Source organism: Populus trichocarpa, chromosome 13 (assembly GCF_000002775.5).
Source record: "Populus trichocarpa isolate Nisqually-1 chromosome 13, P.trichocarpa_v4.1, whole genome shotgun sequence".
Lineage (NCBI taxonomy): Eukaryota > Viridiplantae > Streptophyta > Magnoliopsida > Malpighiales > Salicaceae > Populus > Populus trichocarpa.
Genome location: NC_037297.2, coordinates 11076076 through 11098049, shown reverse-complemented (window position 1 = coordinate 11098049; position 21974 = coordinate 11076076). Strand labels below are relative to the sequence as shown.

The following is a 21974-nucleotide window of genomic DNA, read 5'->3' as shown; positions in this document are numbered from 1 at the left end:
TACCAGAGAGTAATTAGTAATTACTGCAATGGAGAAAACAGATGACTACATTTACTAGTTCTGAACTACCCACCTTACATCCTGTATTAAAGCTCCTTTCACGATTACAGAGATCTCAACTCTTACTTTACAACTCTTCAATTATCACTCCTACTGTCTTACTTCCTCTCTTCAGCTCAAGATGGCTACCTTCAAGCTGCCTTGCATGCTGGTGATTTTCTTCGTGCTGGGTGTAGGTTTAGGCCAAAATGTGGATCCGTTTGGATCACAAGTAGGAAGGAGAAGGGAGATGGTGCCTGCTATGTTTATATTTGGAGACTCACTCATTGACAATGGCAATAACAATAACCTTCCTTCTTTTGCCAAGGCCAACTATTTCCCTTATGGTATTGACTTCAATGGTGGTCCTACTGGTCGTTTCTCCAATGGTTACACCATGGTTGATGAAATTGGTAAACCTCTCACTGCCCTCTTCTTTGGCTTTCCTTGCTTTTATGTTAAGCTTTCATGTAGTATTTGAGTTCAGGATGCCATGCAGACATAAAATATATTTTTCTTCATGGCCATTGTTTCCTTTCTTTCATCTTCTTTGATAGTCAGACGAAAAATTGTTTATAGGAGACAGACCTCTATATTTTTTGTACTTAAATTAAACCACTTGGAATATGGAGACAGTAGTTTGATGTTTAGCACATTCTTTTCCATATTATTAGGGTCGGTTTTTACACCTTTCATTTACTTTTTTCTTTGGTTTCTTGAAAGGAAAAGTCATTTTTTTCATTCTCCAAATGATAATTACAAATATTGCAATGCAGCATGCTCTATGAAGTTGGCTAAGCACACACATTTGTGATTGTTAATACAAGGCATTTGACCAACAGTATGATGACACCATAATGCAGTCCTGTTTTGATCTCCTGTTTGTGATTACCAAATTTTGCTTTTGTCCATTTTCTTCCGCAGCTGAACAACTAGGACTTCCTCTGATTCCTGCTTACTCTGAGGCATCAGGAGATCAAGTGCTTAATGGTATCAACTATGCCTCTGCAGCTGCCGGAATCCTTGATGTCACAGGCAGAAACTTTGTAAGCATATCCACATACATACAGAATTAAGTAGTATGCATCATCACACATATTAATGAAGCCTTAAAGATATGCAAGCATGGTTGCTGAATCATTTTTCGAGGGGGTCATTTGATACCAATTTTATGTTTTTCAAACCTATTGGATTTCTTTACATGGTTCATTATACTTGGACCATTGATCTAGTTATTCTGGCACCTTCTTGTGTATTTACAGTTTCTGTATTGAATGCAATATAATTCTACGTTGCCTACGAACCAAGCAATTTACAGTGTCTGTGGCAGACATTAAATGACCCTTTCGTATTCACAGGAATAGAATATAATCAAGTAGATGTTTGGTTGGCCATCACACATGACCAAATTAAACCTGCATACTGGTATTGATATAACATGGACTAATTTTTTTGGATGTATTATTGTTTTGATCAGGTTGGTCGCATACCATTTGATGAACAGATAAGGAATTTTCAGAACACGCTCGATCAGATTACAGATACACTTGGAGCAGATGATGTAGCTAGGCAAGTTGGACGGAGCTTATTTTTTGTAGGGATGGGCAGCAATGACTACCTTAATAACTATCTCATGCCTAACTATCCAACGAGGAATCGGTATAATGGCAGACAATTTGCAGATCTCTTGACTCAAGAATATAGCCGGCAACTAACTAAACTTTACAATCTTGGAGCACGTAAATTTGTTATTGCAGGGTTAGGAGTGATGGGGTGTATTCCTAGCATCTTGGCCCAGAGCCCTGCAGGAAACTGCTCTGATTCAGTTAACAAGCTAGTTCAACCTTTCAATGAAAATGTGAAGGCTATGCTCAAAAACTTCAATGCCAATCAGTTGCCAGGAGCAAAATTCATTTTTATTGATGTTGCTCATATGTTCCGGGAAATCCTCACCAACTCCCCAGCATATGGTATGTGCCTCTTGGCTCTAATAAATTGTGTGTATTGTATCTTGAGTAGTTTTTTTTTTTTTTTTTTAATTTTCGCTGATATTTCTTTGTAGGATTTAGTGTTATAAACCGTGGATGCTGCGGCATTGGGAGAAATAGAGGTCAAATTACATGTCTTCCATTCCAAACACCTTGTCCTAACAGAGAACAGTATGTGTTCTGGGATGCATTCCACCCAACAGAAGCTGTGAATGTTTTGATGGGAAGAAAGGCCTTCAATGGGGACTTGAGCAAGGTCTATCCTATGAACATAGAGCAGCTTGCCAATCTTGAAATGGAATCCAATTAACAGGAATCCTTGTTTCATTCATGCCATCATAATTTTTATTTCATCACTGATCTATGAGAGTCGTTGTTTATTTTGTATTTAAAAGCAAGGAACTGTTGTGCATGTGCATGTTCTAATTGCTACCATTAATGCAACTACTTTGATTTGGTTTTGTTCCCTATCCCTTTCAAAAAAAAAACAAAAAAAACCTCTCTATCTTGGATACATTGCTCTTTTGGTGTGATTGTCTATGTTTCGGAATAAGTGAGAAAGAAAGCAGAACGAACAGGCTGCCCCGCAGTCTAGTTCTTGATACTGAGCAGTATTTAATGCAGTTGAAATAATTTCAACAGAAATGTTGCCTTTTTTAATTTTTCTGTCTACAATTATGTTTGCAGTAGTTTCACCAGTGTATTGTGTATGGTGAGTCTTAAATTCTAAAATCAATATCTTCAATCAAAATGTGCAAGCATTGTAAGCTGATCACTGGTATTGCTATGTGCTCTGACACGCAGTGGAACTATGCTCCCTCGAGCTCAAAACTGGTGCCCCACCCCAAATCGTATCCTGACCCTAGACGTCTAACTTCCAACTGCGGTGACTAATTGCAGCAAGTGTTCACTACAAGACATCTTGTATTTGATCAATCAAATAGGAACCCAGCTAACACACTGACTCCTTTTCCCGTGTCCAAAATAAGAGGCCTAGCTGTTTTTCATTTTGTTTTTCCTTGCACATTTAAAAACTTTTCTCTGCTACAATGAGACTTGAACTTCTAGAGACGCATTAGTTTTGGCGATTCTTGGGGACCATGTTTGGAGACTTTGTTTCAAGGAAACTCAGCCTTGAAAGGAAAGATACTTGCCTTGGATTCCCGAAAACGTGTTTCCGTTGCTATAATGAAGCAGTAGGAAATTTTCAATTGCTTTTATTATCTCAATCTCACCACATTTATTACAGAAGGAATGGAAGGTGGTAGCACTGAATTGGTGTTAAGAAACAAGGAAACAATTACACCATCTTCCACACATTAACATTAAGCATTAACTCAATAGCTTCGAACAAGATACTAAAAACCAACCAAACATATGTAGTGCTATTACAGGAAGACGGGCATAAAGAGTTGAATTTGATCCCTCTCTCATAGCATTGTCAATTGTTGTATACTCATTGGATAAGTGTAAGTCTGTGAATTATATGTTACTTTAGCGAGTAAGATGTTTGCCACTTCTGTCGGGTGAAAGGCATCCCAGTATAAGTATTTACTGCGATCCTGGCATATCTGTTGAAGAGGAAGACATGTTATCTGCCCATTGTTCTTCCCCACTCCACAACATCCCTTGTCTATTACTTCAAATCCTGTATATCATTCTCACAATTCAAAACATGCATACTTGTAGGATAATTGAGCAGGATTTTGAGGTTTCTATGACAAATTAACGTGCAAGTAATAATTACCAAAGGAGGTTCCATTGAGAGACAGATCATTAGAGCTTTTATACGAATCGAGGTAAACAAACTTGGCTCCAGGCAATCGGCCATTGTTGAAATTTTGAACTAGCTTGAGGAGCCCTGAGTTGAATAAAGAAATAGCATTGTTGATTTTCTCATTGCAGCGGCTGTTGGTACCATTATACCTGGCGAGCTCATATGGAATGCAGCCAATTTGGCCAATTGCAGTTACAATCACCTTCCGAGCTCCCAAGGCATATAGTTGCTGAGATTCGAAGGAGAACATGTTCATTCTCTCGGAGAAAAATATTTTGAAAAAAAAAATTGATAATCTATCTACTTACGGTCAACTGACGAGTGTAATCCTGAAGAAGTACAGCCGCAAAAGCTTTTGAAGTGAAATCATGGCTAGTTGAGTAGAAGTCGGACATGAAATAGTTGTTGAGATAATCATTACTTCCCATCCCAGAATAGAAGATGCATTTGCTTAAATAGCTAGTGAGTGCATTGTTATCTCCTCTGAAATATCTCCTCATTTGTTCCACTGTCATGCCAAAGTTGGCTACTTGCTGGTTCATTGAGGTGTGACCCCCCTATCAAAACATGCACATAAGGTTACTGAGCTCTTTTTATTCAATCTTATTTACTAATCATATTGTCAAATTATGCTCCATCTTGCATATGCATCAAGAGATTAATGGTAAGAATGTGGCCAAGTACCAGATTGTTTCCAGTTTCATCTCTGATGCCAGCCGCTCCAGATGCATAATTCACTCCCCTTAATAGCGCTGGGCCCCTGGTTCTCGCATAGGGTGGGATGTAATTTCGAAACCCAAAAAGTTGAGCTGCAAAAATACATGCAATATAGTTAAGTTAGATATATATACATTTTCACGCTGTGGGCATAATATAGCAACCTCCATGGTTGTTATTCTTTTCTAAAATTCCAAGTGCATATCATAAAACGAAACTTACCCAAGGCATCGACATATGTTCGACCATTGGTAAATCGACCAGTGACACCCTGCGGAAAATCAATGCCATAAGGCCTGTAATTGGCCCTAGAAAGTGTAAGCAACCTGTTGTTGTTTCCATTATCTACCAATGAGTCCCCAAAAATGAAAAAACAAGGTACTTGGCCTTGCTGTGGCTGTGCACAAGCTCGAGTGGCTAACAACACTAATATTAAAGTGACTGACAAAACCAAATCTGTACTGAAACTCCTCATGTTTCCCCTTATGCTTGATTATGATATGAAGGTACGTATCCTCATGGTGATGGTGCTCAATTTATAGTCCACCAAGATGGGTTCGGATTCGAATTCGCTATTATTGGAATCACAGGTGCTGTTGCTTTAAGCTATTCGACATAGCATATCATATGAGATAAAATAGATCATACAAAAGCAATTGGAAGAACTTTTAGTTGTAGTCATGTGTTAATTGTTAAAGTATGAACCAATGAGAAGTTGCGGTGACAGGGGAGATGAATCTCGTGATCTATCAAGGCTACAACATACTTGCAACTGTCAACTACATTGTTATATAGGTGTAAGCAGTCAAGTAGAATTAAAAACATACATGGATGTGTTGGTCAACAGTTTATGAGAAAATACATGTACTTATTGGCAATTACTCGTAATATTGTACCAAAAATAACCAAAATAGCAATGCCAAGGCAAGGCTAGGCAAGGCTAGAATGTAAAATAGATCGTTGACTATAGATGGTTTTACTGAGATCATATAGAAAAAATGCCAAACAAACTTGAAGTTATATGAAAGCTAACTCATAATACATGACTTGAAAAAGAAAAAACAGTGGTACGTACTCGTGACATGTGTGTTTGGTATTACGGTAGCTGTTGTGGTTGTTGTTTGAAAAAAGTTGTTTTGTAAAAATTACTTTTAGTTGAGGTTGATTTGGAAAAATATATGTTTGGTTAAAACTGTGGTTGAAATTAAGGTTGAGTAGTTTAATGTATTTAGTTAAGAATGCTTTTGAAATTGAGGTTATAAAATAATTTAAAATATATATATATTAATATTGATGGTTTTTAATTTAAATATTATAGATTTAACTATTTCTATTACATCATAAAATAAATAATATTTTATATAAAATATTTTTTATTGTTCCATTAAACTATCTATAATTCCATCACGTATAAAATACATCCGACAAGGACTATAGTTTTCATAAATTTCTTAAGAGCGCAACAACATCAGGTAAAATATAATCATGAACAAAATTAGGATTGCGATCAAATTCTGCAAATGCTACGTCATCAAGCGATCTCCGTCTAATTTATGTATTGTCATTGAATAATATTTAACACTAGTTTTTTGAATAAAACATAATTAAAAATAAATTTTTTTTTATTTTGCTGGGTCGAACCCGGTTCAATGCATTTTTAGCTTTGAACCGGATCCGGTCCAGCCGGAACAGTGGAGCATGGCTCCATTGTTCATGGGTTTTCTTCACACAAGAAGCAGCAAAGAGCTGCTTCTTGTAAACCTGTGGCACAACCACAATTGATGGTGGGTCCTACGAGTAAGAAATTGCTTTTGTTGCAATACCAAACAACAATATTTGTAGCTGCGGGTGAACCTCACCCGTAGCCACAATACCAAACGGCACCTTAGTCATTGAAGAAACAAGATATGAAGTGGACATTTCTACTTGAACCAATTGTGGTCAGCAGCTTTATTATATAAGATTTGTATAGATATACATGGAAGTAAATAATCACAATGAATTGCAAGAATGATCACAAGATAAGATCCAATAGCTCTAGTCAAGGAAGCATTTTGCAATTGTCATGGGATTGTTTTGCAGCTATAAAGGGATCATGAGATGTTCCTTTCCTTGCTTGAATATTTCTATTATTGGCACAATTTTCTTGACTGCATATGTGGGAGTGATATTTCTTACACCCTCCCTCATACTCAATCGGTAGAGAGATGTGTTGAGTTTGTTTCAAAACCTTAAAAATCGAGATGAGGACAAGACTTTAGTAAATCCATCTATTGTCACTTCCAATAAATTGAACATGAAGAGCTCCTTGTGTGTTTTATGTTCTCATATAAAATGGTAATCAACTTCTATGTGTTTTGTGTGTGTATGCAGTATTGGATTGAGAACAAGATAAGTAGTGCTGATATTATCACGAAACAAGATGGGAGTATTAGCCAAGAACATACTTAGATCACAAATTAAAGATTGTATCCAATATAAATTTATTGTAACAATAAGTGCCCGATATTCAATTTCAATGGTGGAGCGTGAAATTATTAATTGTTTTTTAGAGCATCATGATATGAGGTTAAGACCAAGAAATAAACAACCAGTTGTTGTTAAACGATGATTATCTAGTAATCCATCTCAATCTGAATCAAAGAATACATTAAGAGAGAAAGAAGATACTAGGAGAAAAGTGATACCATAGCCAACAATACCTTTAAGATAATGTGATATCCGTTTGACAGCCTCAAAGTGTACTATTGTGGGAGAATGCATGTATTGGTAGACTTGATTTACAGCATAGGATAAATATGGTCTTGTCATGGTGAGTTATTGTAATGCTCCAATAATATTATGATATGATGTAGCATCATTAAGAGAATCACCATAAACTTTGGACATTTTAGAGCCACATGCCACTGATATGAAAACTGGTTTAGCACTAATCATAAAATAACGCTCTGAAATCTCCATATCATACTTTGTTTGAGTGATAGTGATGGATTGAGAGTCATAATAAAAATCCATTCCCATGAAAAAATTAAGGAACCAAGATCCGTTATATCAAAATGAGATGATAAGTACTAAATAAGACTCTCAATACCCTTTGTATCACTACCAAAAATGAAAATATCATCACTATGGAGAATTAAAAATATACATTTACTCTGTATATATCAAAAAAATAGTTAGAGATTGACAATAGGATCGGAGGTTTCTCCAAAATGAATGCCTTGTTGCTGATGAAATTCCTTTATAACAAGGTGAGCTTTATGCCTATTAATAGTCCCATCTGAATGATGTTTGGTCTTAAATATCTATTTGCAACCAATAACATTAAGATATGATATAGGTGGAACCATGGACAACATGCCATTTCAAATCAAAGCATTAAACTTTCCAACATTTTTGTTTACCAATGAAGATATTTAACTAATTAGGAGTAACAAATATGATTTGTTGTAGTAGTTAATAAAGAGGAGTGACATTCTACAATTAGATGTTTTGTAGCTATCAAGACTTTAGGCTTATGAATGCCATATTTTAAACAAGTTGTCATAGGATGGGTTGGTTATTTAAATTGAGGTTGAAATGTTTCATTTGAGGAGGCTATAAATAATGGACTTTATGTATTTATTGATGAGTTTGCATGTTGTCACGGGGCATGTGCGACGGCGGGTCTGTCTTCTGAGAAGTGTGTTGGGAAAAAGGCTTGAGGGTAATTATAAAATTATGATTATGAGTTCAAGAGTCACCACCTAGTATTTTAGTAACTAGAAAACCTATGGTCTGCGAGAGTCGGGGTAAGGGATTGGTTCTGCAAGGAGAAGACGCATCACCCCAGTGCACCCTACCTAAGATAAGTTGCACTGTTATTTGATTGTTATTCTAAGTCGCATTTCTATCCATTGGTCTTGTCTAAGGTTCAAGGTAAATCTCTCTTCGTAAGGAAGTCTCTACCTTATTGGGTAAAAGCCTAGCTGTTCTAACGCCCAAATTTTAAAATTGCATTTATTTCTTAAATATAACTAATTCCTAACATTTTGCACAGAATAATTTGTATTTTTTGTATTTAGGTCAAATCCTAATGGATAATTATAAATTGGTTACGATATTTATTTTTGTATTTTTAAAACATGGTAAAAATGTGATTTTTTGTTTTTTATGAAAATATGATTGGAAAACTTTTAGGATTTGGCCGTATGCACAAAAACAAAAAAAAATTAAATGAAAATTTTTTATTTTTTTTAAGTTTTGGAGGAAATTAGGCATTTTTAATATCGAGTCTGTATCTTACAGTGTAAGTCTACAACCAGATATTATGCAAAATTATTGGAAAAACTTACAAGGGGCCCATAAATATTTTTTAAAAAAATACCCTTTGAAAAGTTTGAAATTTTCCTTTTTTTTAATATTATTATAGTATTAAAAATTATAAATTGGGTTGGACCCGGCCTAGCCATATGGGCTAGGCCAAAACAGTTCCACCCTAACTTAGTCGGGTGGGCCGACTAGCGACCCAACAAACCATTCTTTTTTTGGATGGGCTAGACTCGGCATAGCTGTCTGGGCTGGGCCTAAATGGGTCCAACCCACAGCCCACATGGTTGATGGCCCGGGCCAGCAAACATGTTAATTAATTTTGTCTCCAACATGTAGAATAAATTATTGTTTTGGATGCAGGAGTTGAAATCATAGTGGGTGAAAAAAAAGAAGGAGAAGAAGAGATAAGGGGAGCATAATTGCACCCCTATTATACTTAAAACTGAAGAGATAATACAGATTCAAGATCAAATTAAATCATTATTGGATGAATGTGCATAAAAATTAAGTCTAAGAACATAATTGGATTTTTAATAGGTCAATTTGATTTAATTATGGGCCAAATTAACATTTAATTATGTTTAAGAATTAATTTGAGTCCAATTAAAGGATTTAATTAGGTGCAAGGACTTAATTGTACTTTAAATGAGTCAAATTATTTTTTTGAGGGGCTTAATTGGTGAAACATTAAGTTTGAGAGCCTAATTTGGGCTTAATTGAGAAGATTGGAATTTAGAAGACCAAACTTAATTTTTACATAGTCAACAAGTTCAAATTAGGGGTAAAATTGCAAGAAAATCAAAGTTTTAGGGTCAATTAGGAGTTGAATTGAAGAAATTTGCAACTAATAACTATTTTACAAAAGACATCGAACTATAGGGACTCAATTGATTGAAATCAGGGGTGAAATTAAAACAAATTGAAATTTTAATGGTCAATTAAGGGTCAAAATGCATAAAATCAAGACCAAGGACTAATGTGAAAAAGGCACTAAAATATGGGGTTGGAATTGAAGTTCGATAGGGGCAAAATTGCATAAAATTGAAAGTTTAGGGTCAATTAAGGGTGCAATTGAAAGAAATTAAAAGTCGGAGGACCAAATTAAATTTTATCCAAATCCCTAAATTAAAACCCTAAAAGCCAAAATGGCACTGCTTCATTTAAATGAAACAGCGTGTTTTGACCAAAACAGTGACAAAAAATCAGGTGTACAGTTGACAAAAAACTAGCCTCCCTTCCTAGTTTTTTTCTCTCCATAATCAGTTCTCTCTTTTCTTTCTCTCTCTCTCTACTACCTCCTCAGCCACCACAACCTCAGAACCACCGTGAACGACTACAATACAACCTCCTCCTCCAATTTATCACCTCATCAGCAACAAAGACAACCACTGCTAGCTTCTCTCTCTCCTCTACAAGTTTCTTCTTTTTCCTTCCCTAACAACTAATATCAGCCACCATTTCCTCCACTAATGCCTCCTCGGCCACCAGTCAGACCTCCTCATTGTAGTTGAAGCCCCTATGCCAAGTAACTTTCTCCCCCTTCTTCTTTTTCTTCTACATCCCTTTCTTTGCAGCAAGGTTGTTGCATGCAGAACAATAATTCATTCTACATGCAGCACAAATAATTAACGTGGTTGTTGGGCTGGGCAAGCAACCACGTTAAATACTTACAAGGGATCCATAAATATTTTTTTAAAAAATACCCTTTGAAAAGTTTGAAATTTTCCTTTTTTTAATATTTTAATAATATTATAGTATTAAAAATTATAAATTGGGTTGGACCCGGCCTAGCCATATGGGCTAGGCCAAAACAGGTCCACCCTAACTTAGTCGGGTGGGCCGACTAACGGCCCAACAAACCATTCTTTTTTTGGATGGGCTAGACCCGGCATAGCTGTCTGGGCTGGGCCTAAATGGGTCCAACCCATAGCCCACATGGTTGATGACCCGGGCCAGCAACCATGTTAATTAATTTTGTCTCCAACATGTAGAATAAATTATTGTTTTGGATGCAGGAGTTGAAATCATAGTGGGTGAAAAAAAAGAAGGAGAAGAAGAGATAAGGGGAGCATAATTGCACCCCTATTATACTTAAAACTGAAGAGATAATACAGATTCAAGATCAAATTAAATCATTATTGGATGAATGTGCATAAAAATGAAGGGAAAGAGCCAAAGGAAGAGGAACTTGTCATCTCACTACTCTCAGCATCTTTTCCAAGGTCTGCAAAGGTGATTATAGCTGGTATAACAAATCTTCACATCAGCAACCTGGAGTGCCAAAAAAAAGGACAGATAGAGGAAGCAGATGTTGGAATAAATGATGAAGTTCTCTTATAGCTTTCCATCCACGCAATTATCAAACCCTTTACAAGAGCTTTTGTGCGAAGATTGGCTAAAGAAGAGGTGTACCAGAACTGGAAGATGGAGCCTGCTCCTATTGTGTTCAAAAAGTAATTACTCTTATTTGATCATGTTGAATGTTCTGACTTGTTTTACCTTGTTTTTACTTGTTCAAGTCTTTTCGATAATTTGGTTCATGATGCCGCAAGATTTTTTATGTTAAATGAGCACTTTTGTTTTAATAAGATCATGCATTTTTTATGTCCATAAAGTGCCTTCACCCTTTTGTCTCTTCGCAAACAACACACTTACACGAGCACACCTTACACTTTCAGAAATCCTAAAAGTCCCAACGATTCACAAAACCACTGCACTAAGAATAATTGGCTAAACTTTGATAATATTATTGTAATGGGTGATGAAGAATGGGAAGAAAAAGGATATGAAAGATTTTACTAGGTTAGCAGAAAACTTTGAGAAACCTTGGAAACCTGTTAGTGAGGAGCTAGAAGTTATCAATTTAGGAATTGAGCATGAAAAGAAGGAGTTGAAGGTTGACACTCTTGTTACAGCCAAGGAAAGAAAAAGGTTGGTCTCTCTCTTACATAAGTATGCAAATATTTTTACCTGGACTTATATAGATATGTCTGGTCTAGATACTGATATAAAGGTACACAAGATTCCTTTGGTAGAGGAAAGTAAACCAGTTAAGTAGAAAAACAAACGAATACACCCAGATTTACTACTTAAGGTAAAGGCAGAAATATATAAACAATGGAATGCAGGATTTCTAGATGTGGTCATTTATCCTTAATAGGTAGCTAATGTGGTCATAGTCCCTAAAAAGGATGGCAAGATCTAAATGTGTGTAGACTATAGAGACTTGAATAAGGTAATCCCAAAGGACGACTTTCCTTTACCTCACATAGACATTCTGGTTGATAATGGTGCAAAGAATGCCACGTATTCATTTATGAATGGATTCCCTGGCTACAACTAGATTAAAATGGAAAAAGAAGACAAAGAGAAGACCACATTTGTCACGCCTTGGGGAACATTCTGCTATAAAGTGATGTCATTCGGACTGAAGAATACAAGGGTTACATATCAAATAGCAATGATCACTCTATTTCACGATATGATGCACCGAGAAGTGAAGGTTTATGTGGATGATATACTTGCAAAATCAAAGAAAGAAAAAGATCACGAGCGAGTATTGAGGAGACTATTTGAAAGGCTATGAAAATACCAGCTGAAACTGAATCTTGCAAAATGTTTGTTCAAGGTAAAGATAGGAAAACCGGTAGGTTTTGTAGTAAGTGGTCGAGGAATAGAAGTCGATCCAGATAAATCCAAAGCCATCCAGGAAATGTTGGCACCTAAGACAGAGAAGGAAGTAAGAAGTATCATTGGGCATCTAAACTATATAAATCGGTTCATATCTCAGCTAACGGTGACATGTGAGCTAATTTTCTGCTTGCATAGGAAAATAAAATCCATGAGTATGGGATAACAATTGTCAGGAATTGTTTGATAAGATAAAAAAAAAAAAAGTACTTGCAAAATCCACCATTGTTAGTACCTCCAACACTAGGAAGGCCTTTGATATAGTATTTTACAATGATAGAAATGGCCACGGGTTGTGTGTTAGGTCAACATGACTAGTCAGGAAGGAAAGAGCAAGCCATTTACTACTTGAGTAAAAAATTCAATGATTGTGAGTCCAAGTGCACAACAATTAAAAGGTTATGTTGTGCTTTGGCGTGGAGCACAAAAAGACTCAGAAAGTATATGTTGTACTACACAACTTGGTTGATCTCGAAGGAGGATCTATCTATGAAAAGCTTTACTTGTCAAGTAGAATACCAAGGTGGCAAATGTTGTTAGCGGAATACAACATTGCTTGTATGACAAGAAAAGCTATAAAAGGGAGTGCAATTACCAACCATCTCGCAGATCATGTTGTGGAAGACTATGAGCCATTAAATTTTGACCTCCCTAATGAAGATGTGCTGGTCAACAAGAATGATAGTGGGGAGAGTGATTGGTGGACCCTTTACTTTGATAATGTAGTAAACATATCAGGAAATGGGGCTGGAAAAGTAATAATTTTCCCAAAAAAAAAAGCAATACCCTGTTTCAGTAAAGCTACAATTCGAATGTACCAATAACATGGCTGAGTATGAGGCCTGTATCATCGGTCTAGAAGCTGCTTTAGAACTCAAAGCTAAAAAGCTTAAAGTCTTCGGGGATTCCTTACTGATCATCTTCCAAGTAAAAGAGGAATGGCAATCCAAGGATAAAAAGTTAAAGCCATATCAAAACTATCTCTTGAAGTTAGCCAATGGATTTAAAGAGATTAAATTCACCCACATGAACAGGGATAAAAATCAATTTGTTGATGCCTTGGAAACCCTGGCTTTAATGACACAAGTTGTTACTGGGTGTAGGATCTAACCAATAGATATCGAAGTTAGAAACCTCTAAGCTCATTGCTGCATAATTAAAGAATCACTAGATGGGAAACCATGGTACAGTGATATCAAGAGGTTTCTCTATCACCAAGAATACATTTAAGGGGCTTCTAAGACAGATGAGAAGACTTTGAGGAGAATGGCTATGAACTTTTACTTGGACGATAAAATCCTATATAAAAGGTCATTTGACGGGACTCTCTGCTTAGGTGTTTGAATGAAAAATTAAGCAAGCCTTGAAGGAGGAGGTCCACAAGGGGATTTGTGTCACCCACGCCAATGGACATATAATGGCAAGGTAAATGCAAAAATCAGGGTATTTCTGGTTGACCACGGAGACAGATTATGTCAAAAGTTGCTATAAGTGTCAAATATATGGTGATAAGATTAATGCACCTTCAGCACCACTGTTCAATATGACCTCGCTTTGAGCCTTTTGATATGTGGGGTTTAGATGTCATAGGGTCAATCAATCTCAAAGCGAGCAACGGGAACAAATTCATTTTGGTGGCCATTAACTGCTTCACTAAATGGGTAGAAGCCAACTCTTACGCCCACGTAATATAGAAAGTAGTCAAGAGATTCATTGAAAAGGATCCTTATGGTTTACTAGCAAGATTGGTAACTGATAACACTCAAAATTTCAATGGAAAGTTGATTGCGGAACTCTACACCAAATAGAAGATTAAACATCTCAACTCTTCCCCTTACAAACCAAAATGAATGGAGTGGCCGAAGCAGCTAATAAGAATCTCAAGAAAATCATTCAAAAAATAGTGGTCACCTACAAAGATTTGCATGAGATGCTCTCGTACGCACTTCATGCGTACCGCACCACTATCAAAACTTCCACAAATACAACCCCATATTCTTTAGTATATGGGATGGAGGTGGTTATACCCTTAGAAATAGAGATTCCATCACTATGAATTCTGAAAGATCTAGAGCTTAATGAATCAGAGTGGGTAGGGTTAAGATTTAAATAGTTAAACTTGATCAATGAAAAAAGGCTAACAACCATTTACCACAAACAGATATACCAAAGTAAAATGGCAAAAGTATACAACAAAAAGGTCAGGCCAAGGGTGTTTAAAGAAAAAGATCTGATGTTGAAGAAGATCTCACTAGCATCAAGAGAAGATCAGAGTAAGTGGACACCAAACTACAAGGGACCATATGTGGTGAGAAAGGCTTTTTCGGGAGAAGCCTTAATTTTAACCAATATGGACAGAGAAGATCTACCTAAACCTGTAAACTTTGATGTTATAAAGAAATATTATGCCTGATGTATTATTCCCATCAATCAATAAAATTGAAGTTTGGTCAAGAATTCTTTAGTGTGTTTTTCTTTTTCTTCAAAAATTATGCATGATCTTATGTTTAAGAATCTGAGTAAAATCAGATGACACGCGTTTGAATTTTTGTCAAAAAAAATTACGCCCCATCTACCAATAAAAAAAATAAAGGCCCAAGCATGCGAGCCCTTACTAAATGGACCAAGCACTCTCCTGGCTAGCCAATCCCAGCAACACCTAACATTTTATTTATTTTTTCTATTTTGTTTTACTTTATGCTTTTTTGGATGTCTTTTCTCAAAATAAATTTTTAATTTATATGTAAAATAATACTTTCGCTCTTTTTTTGTTTATTTAGACTCTTTTAAATTATGTTTTTTTAATTATTTTATATGCATTTAATGTTTTTGACAAATTATTCGAATTCATCTATAACATTTTATTTTTATGTTTTAGATAAATAGAAAATATTTATTTTTCGATAATATTTCTAATATATGTACCCTTACATAATATATTTTGTTTTTTTTTTTATTCAATCAATTTCATGTGTGTTTATTTTTTGTTTGATTAAATAAAAATTTGATTCATTAAACACAACCAGTCAAAAGCATGTGTTGTGAGGTCAAATATCTTTATCTATATATATCTCTTGATTTTTCTATTTTTATTTTTATTTATCATTAATGACTTTTATTTTTCATTTATTAACATACGTAGTTTTGAATTTATTTGGTTACATGTATGTTCAGGTTTTTTTTTACACTTATAATTTTTTTATGTACAAACACATATCAAAAAAAGCTGCTTATATAAGTTTTTTTTTTAAATATCTTACATTCAACAGTGGGTCAAATGGATAGCATATAAAAATATACTAAAAAGGAAGGAGGGTTTTAACAGTGGTTTTACTGTAGCTCTAGAGACATTTCACTATGAACTATAACAATGAAATTATTAATTTGTCGCTCATTCAAATAACAAATGGCTTTGCTTAAAAGGATATTATGGTCCTTTTGTTCTATATGAACAATGAAAATACTAAATTTTCCTTCGAGAGAAAAAATTATATGCCTTTAATCTAGGGGTATTATCGGTTTTTTTCTATTTTAGATTACGTTTAGATTACTAAAATATCTTTTAAGTCAAAACAATCAAAGCTTTCGATCAAGTGGTATTTATGTATTTTCACGTTGGTTATGTCGTTATTTTTATATTTTATCAAGGGAATTATCATATTTTACTAGAATAAAATAATATTAGATTTCAAAATGTTGATAGCGCATGCATTGTACGCACCAACACGTGAGAGGCACTCACACATTTTGGGCGGTGCATGCGGCGCCTCCCCTTAGATAAACCTAACCATCTCTCGTGTAGTTAGATACATTGTCACGTCCTCTTTCAGCTGGTGTGGTGCATGTCATCAATGGGTGGGTGGTTTGTCGTCAGCGAACATTTCTTTTTAAATATTCTTTTCTCTCCTCTCCCCTACAAATTGCTGATTGGTTTTCTTTGTTTTTTTATATTTGTGATTCGGTCCTTCTTCTTTTAACTTCTTATTTTTTTTCCTTGACTTTTTAATAGGAGTTTTGTTTCCTTTCAATTTAGTCATCCAATTCTAATTTGTTATATGTTATGCTTTTCAATTTGGTTCTTATTCTTTTGATTTTTTATTCTTTTACTTGACCCTTTTATATAAGTTTTTTTTTCTCAACTTCACCCTTAAATCCAAGTTTATTTTGTGTTATTGTTTTCAATTTGGTCCTCTACTTTTTTTTTTCTTTTGTTAGAGTTATTTTTATCTTCAATTTAACCCTCCAAACAAAAATTTGAGCCTTTTTTTCTTTTAATTTTTTTTTTCATCCTTTGCCCTCATGTTATTTCTTTTTGATTTACTATTTCAATTTTAATTTTTCATATTTTTTTAATTTCTTCCATATTTTTTGAATTTTTTTTTTCCTTAACTCTTTTATGAAAAAAATTTATTGGTTTCTAATCTCACATTTCAAACCAAGTTTATGTTGTTTTTTTTTTTCAATTTCTTCCTCATTATTTTTTTTTGTTTTATTTATTTTTCTTTTCAATTTAACTCTCCAATAAAAAAATAGTTTTTCTCTAATTTATTTTTTTTATTTTTTCCCTCATTATTTTAATTACCATTTTTTATTTTAAATCCTTTTGTATAGTTAATTTTTTTCTTGTTATATTTTTTTAGTGTTTATTGACTTGGCCCAGTTTTTTTATCCTTTTATTATCAAATTTCGTGCTCCTATTTTTTTATTTTCAAGATATCGTGATATTGTTTTAAAATAAATTATCTAATTAATATAATTAATTAAAATAAATCCGACTTATTAACCTTATTTACTTCTTTTTTTATGCATTTGCATTACCGACACGCACTGTAACGCGGGACGTGCCTAGTCTGTCTATAAATCCAATTGAACACGATGTGAATTGTGATTGCTCATGCATCCGGTTTAACCTGTAGCGCCAATAAATCCAATTGAAACAGAAAAGGAATCTATTCGTTTACACTTTTGAGTATGAGTGATGGAAGTGAAGCTTAGCCATAGACGATTCTCTGATCTTTCTCTTCCCAGATTCCATTTTCCAAATCCTAAAACTACCTTCCCATCTCAAAGGTTTCTTCTTTTTTCTTCTGACCCATTAATGCACTTTCATTGTTTTCTCTCTTTATTCGCTAAAGATTTGATCCTTTTCTTTTCTTTTTTTGTTGTTGTTGTTGTTGTTGTGTGTGTGTGTTTCAATTGCAGTTTGAAATGGTGGGTTAACAGTAAGAAGCATTTTACCGTTCTTGCAGAGGTACAATCTTTCTTTCCCTGTTATTTTGCTTTGTTTGGTTGCCAAGAAATTTGTACAAAAGAAAGAGAAGTGATGACATATTTCTTCTGGTTATGTTGATAAACTTTGCATTTTTTTGGAATATAAGAGATGGGTTTCAAAGTTATGCAAGTCCATGTCTTCTCTTTTTTATCGGATTGATGTTCTTGCTACTTAAGAAAGAAGAATAAGAGAAGAAGCTTATACTTGATTTCAGTCTCGCATTTTGCTTATTTTTGTAGTGAGCCATTAATTAGTCTTGTGGTTTCAGAGATGGAGATTTCATATTCAGGATATTTCAAAGGGTCAAAGCTCCACCAATCCCTACTTGCTTCATGTGGTCAAAGAGTAATAACTGAAATAGTAATTTGTTTATTTATCTATTTGCTGCACATTGCTGACAGTTAGCTAAGTAGATGTGAATGGCATGCTTCATATATTTTGTTTGTAACTGGTTTCAAAAGGCATGGAGATTTTCCTTTTCATTTGCTGGGAAGTTGAGTTGTATACTTTTTTCTTTGATTAGGATAAAACATACAAAGCTAAGGGCAATTTTTTGTTTCTTGAACTATTTTAACTGCTGATTGACCATTCACTATGAAAATGTGTGTTGAAAACTTGGATGGTTGTTGTGGTTCTACAATACTGGCCCATTTACTCGAAGAAATTTTATGGCAGGGGTGAAACATTAACTTCAATTTCCAAGCAGTATGGGGTGTCTATATATTCTGTTGCTGCAGCTAATAAGAATATATTGGATGTTGATCTTGTTTTCGAAGGACAGCTTCTTAACATTCCTGCAGCTGCCCCTGCAGGCACTCAAGTGGTGAGCAGAGTTGCATTATCATTTACAAATGGATTAATTACTGTTATAGACAGACAAAAAAAAAGAAGAAAAAGGAAACTGGTTCTTTTGCAATCATGCTCTGCAATATATATCTAATAATTAAACTTGTTGTAGACATGATATTTGTGGCGTGAATACATGTATGTTAGAATGCACTTCTTGCATCATTCAAAGTCATGTCCTATTTTTCCTTAATGCTGGTGGTACCATTGTATTCCTCCTGCATTCTAGAGCAAGATTTTGCTTTGACGTTTTTGTTTTAGCAATGAGATTGTCAATTTTAGTCATTTGTGAAATAGTTGCCGCTCTACACTTAATGAGAAGCCACTCGGAAATATATATGAAATACCACGTACTCAGAAACCACTTTCCTTTTAACTAGCTTATGATCTATTGATTGTTCATTATGAGTTGAGGCTATTCAATGCGACACAACTGTACAGAATGTATTTAAAAAGTTCAATCTGCAAGTCATTTTTCTTCAGTTACGACTCCAGGAGAGCTCAAAGACAGTGAAACTATAATTTTAACTTTTACATGGACTTGCAGATAGATCGTAACACAGGTTGTCTTGTTTGTTGACATATGATATAAATAGTTAAGGAATGAATTCACCATTGCAGCCGTAACTATACAGTAAAGTTTAATCCAAGTTGACTTGCACGCTTGGAAGTCATAAGCTGTGTTTTGTGGAGTTTTGATTTGTTTTCTGGGTTCTAAAGGTACTTAGTATTTGTGCCTCAATCAGTATCAGATCAAGAAATGTGAATCGCCTAGCTTTGATCAACTGGAAAGGCTTCAGAACTTTATGAAGATTATGGATGGGGTTCTAAACCAAAAGCCCTTCATCACAGTAACCACCCTCCGTTTGCCACATGTAAGCTCAGTAGTAAAACACTTTGCTTCATTGATTTTCATAGTATGACATTCATTTTCATATCCCAACTTATTTTGTCTTATAAATTCATCAATAGTAGTGACCTCAACAGCCTTGTCCACTCTATTATCAGGCTAAAGCCACTGGTTATTTTCTAGTTCTGGTTCCTGCATTAGCATTTTGCATCAGATGCATAATTGGTGCCTTTCACACTAGAGCTCGTAGAAACTTGGGATGCCAAGCTTCGAATGAATCAAGGAGGCATCATGATGTGCCCGAGAGTAAGCGTTGGAAACATGCTCTCAGTGACATAAGGGAGCCAGATAATTTGGATGGTGAACCAATACTAAATTCCACTGTAAGCTCATCGCTTTGGTTTTAATTTCATTTGCCATCTTCCTTTAACAGTTAAGCGTATGTCACATTATTGATGGAGTTATGATGATGCAAATTATTATGGTTGAGGTTTGATGGATACCCTAAATCTTAATATTCTACTTTGGTTTTGTACTTGTTTCTTTCTTTTTTTTCTTTTCAATTCTATTACATGTTGCAGCTCGTGTCATGCTGCGAAATTTAGGATTATTGGACATGAGTATTTGATATGACAAAGCTTAACATCCTGGTTATGGTTGGTTATTCAATGACCATCCCTTCTCTCCCCAGCTACAAATGCACTGGAGAGAGAGGGGGAGAGAGAGAGAGCATTTAGGACTTTGAATGAAGAAAGTATTGATATACTATATAAAGATCATTCATGACTTTGATTTCATTTTCTTTGAAGATGCATGTTTCTTGTCAAATTAGATGCCTTATATCAAGATTTTTAATTGGAGCTGCTTTGCCCTCATTAAGTTTTGCTGAGTTTGCATTGATTTGTTTGCATTGTTGCCATCTTGTGTCCTTTTTCTCTTGCTCATAGGCTGCCAACATTCTGTTGCTTTATAATGATGTACTTTTATCCTATCAAATGAATACTGCACAAGTTTGATTACCAATTGTGAAATGGAAACTGCAGGAGTGAATACAGAAGAATTCGTGATTGTGTAAATTATTTTTTACCAGAGTAATATTTACGACCTAAGATTATTGATATGATACTTAATTTATTTTATATTTTATTTTCTTGATTTATTTACTTTGCATAAGCTTTTCTTATCTTTACAATCTTATTATTATTCTCTTGATAAATGGTTCACATGGCTTGATAATTTCTTAATTGGACAGACATGGAATTTAACAAGTCTTAAATTCCTCATCAAATAGTCTTATTCTTCGAATTGTCAATAGAAGCTTAATTTGAATGCCTCAAAAAGGAAAGAATGAAAAAAGAGATAGTACTTGCTATGATGGTTTCCATCTTGTGCAGGGTACTTCTGCAGATCAAGATCAAAATTCATTTGAAGAAGTCTCTCATGCATACGACAAACTTGAACATGAATATCAGAAGTTTTTATCAGAATGTGGAATTAGCAACTCGGGATACTGGCGGGGAGGTTCTACCGGCTAAAATCAATACAGTGCTGTTCATCCTTCTTGGTACCAAAATTTACCATACAATCTCATTGTCATCTGCAATGATTGAATCCTTTGTACAGTTCTGTAAGTTTTTTCGTTGTTGTTTTGAGTGTTGAAGAATGTAATGAGGCTTGAAGATTGTGAATCATATCTTTAGGACTAGTTAGGCTTCATTTCTGACTAGTTTGCTTGCAATGTGTGATTTTCCCTTCCAGGGATAATAGGAATAGGAAAAGGCACGGCAAAAGATTTACTACAAAACTGTAAATTTGACTGAAACAGCTTGTTTAGGTTTTACATGTCATGTATAAAAATTGTTAAAAGCTGCTCTTTTTCCCATCGCTGCAGTCTTTTTGCTCACGCTAGAAATAGGCATCCATGACTACCATTCCTGCAGGCAAAACAACATATGTGTTCAACAAGTGCCGTGCTGTACTAGCCACAGCATAAATTTCTGTCTCATGAAGTTGAGACAGTACAGGATTGAAGATTTAGCACCTCCCTCTGAGGATTCATTTTCCTTTCTGGAAAGCAATATAGAACCACTCAGGCTTATAGATGATTGATTAGCTGGGAACGTTAATGTGTTGCTCAAACTGAAATGTAGAATTGCCGGACCAATCAATCTCAAAATGCCTTCGTCTCTTAAATTGACTCCTGGCAGGGATTCAAGTGGGCTATGTTCTGATAAACCATCGCAAAAGGAGCATCTTTCTAATAATTTTTGTTTTGGATTCCACTTGCCTCTGAAAAGCAATTTGCATCTGACCAGCAGTTTCTGCTGTCATATGCTTAGGGCTTGTGAAAATTAAATTGATCCACGAATTTCTGTCTCAAACTTTCATTATGAACAGAAAGCATGACTCCTGGTTTTCCTTCGTGTTTGGAGCTTTGGTTGAGGCATTTCTCACATTGGAAGTCAATAAAAGATAAGATGGTGT

General features: G+C 34.9%; 3 protein-coding genes across 5 annotated transcripts; 2 read left to right on the top strand and 1 right to left on the bottom strand.

Moving 5' to 3' along the window:
• The first annotated feature begins 102 nt into the window (after nt 1-102).
• LOC18104322 (GDSL esterase/lipase At1g71691) lies at nt 103-2488 on the top strand. Its single transcript, XM_006376083.3, has 4 exons — nt 103-452; nt 964-1085; nt 1517-2009; nt 2102-2488. Exons 1-4 carry the CDS (start codon nt 182-184, stop codon nt 2335-2337), a joined length of 1122 nt encoding a protein of 373 aa, XP_006376145.1. The 5' UTR covers nt 103-181; the 3' UTR covers nt 2338-2488.
• Nucleotides 2489-3197: 709 nt separating this feature from the next.
• LOC18104323 (GDSL esterase/lipase At1g33811) lies at nt 3198-5068 on the bottom strand. The gene is made up of 5 exons (XM_024583498.2): nt 4744-5068; nt 4489-4613; nt 4113-4361; nt 3775-4033; nt 3198-3675 (listed from the first exon to the last, which is right to left on the bottom strand). The coding sequence occupies exons 1-5, from the start codon at nt 4994-4996 to the stop codon at nt 3458-3460; spliced, it is 1104 nt and encodes a 367-aa protein (XP_024439266.1). The 5' UTR covers nt 4997-5068; the 3' UTR covers nt 3198-3457.
• Nucleotides 5069-17392: 12324 nt separating this feature from the next.
• LOC18104324 (uncharacterized) lies at nt 17393-21372 on the top strand. 3 transcript variants are annotated; one of them, XR_008057166.1, is made up of 8 exons: nt 17393-17592; nt 17725-17773; nt 18063-18139; nt 18470-18617; nt 19369-19515; nt 19649-19873; nt 20885-21121; nt 21282-21372. XR_008057166.1 is itself a non-coding variant. In XM_052446689.1 (7 exons), the coding sequence occupies exons 1-7, from the start codon at nt 17501-17503 to the stop codon at nt 21023-21025; spliced, it is 879 nt and encodes a 292-aa protein (XP_052302649.1). In that variant the 5' UTR covers nt 17393-17500; the 3' UTR covers nt 21026-21372. The 3 variants fall into 3 exon arrangements, 2 of the variants coding, with proteins under 2 accessions (XP_052302649.1, XP_006376147.3); XM_052446689.1 differs by having other exon boundaries at nt 20885-21372; XM_006376085.3 differs by having other exon boundaries at nt 17397-17592; nt 19387-19515; nt 20885-21372.
• The last annotated feature ends 602 nt before the right edge of the window (nt 21373-21974 follow it).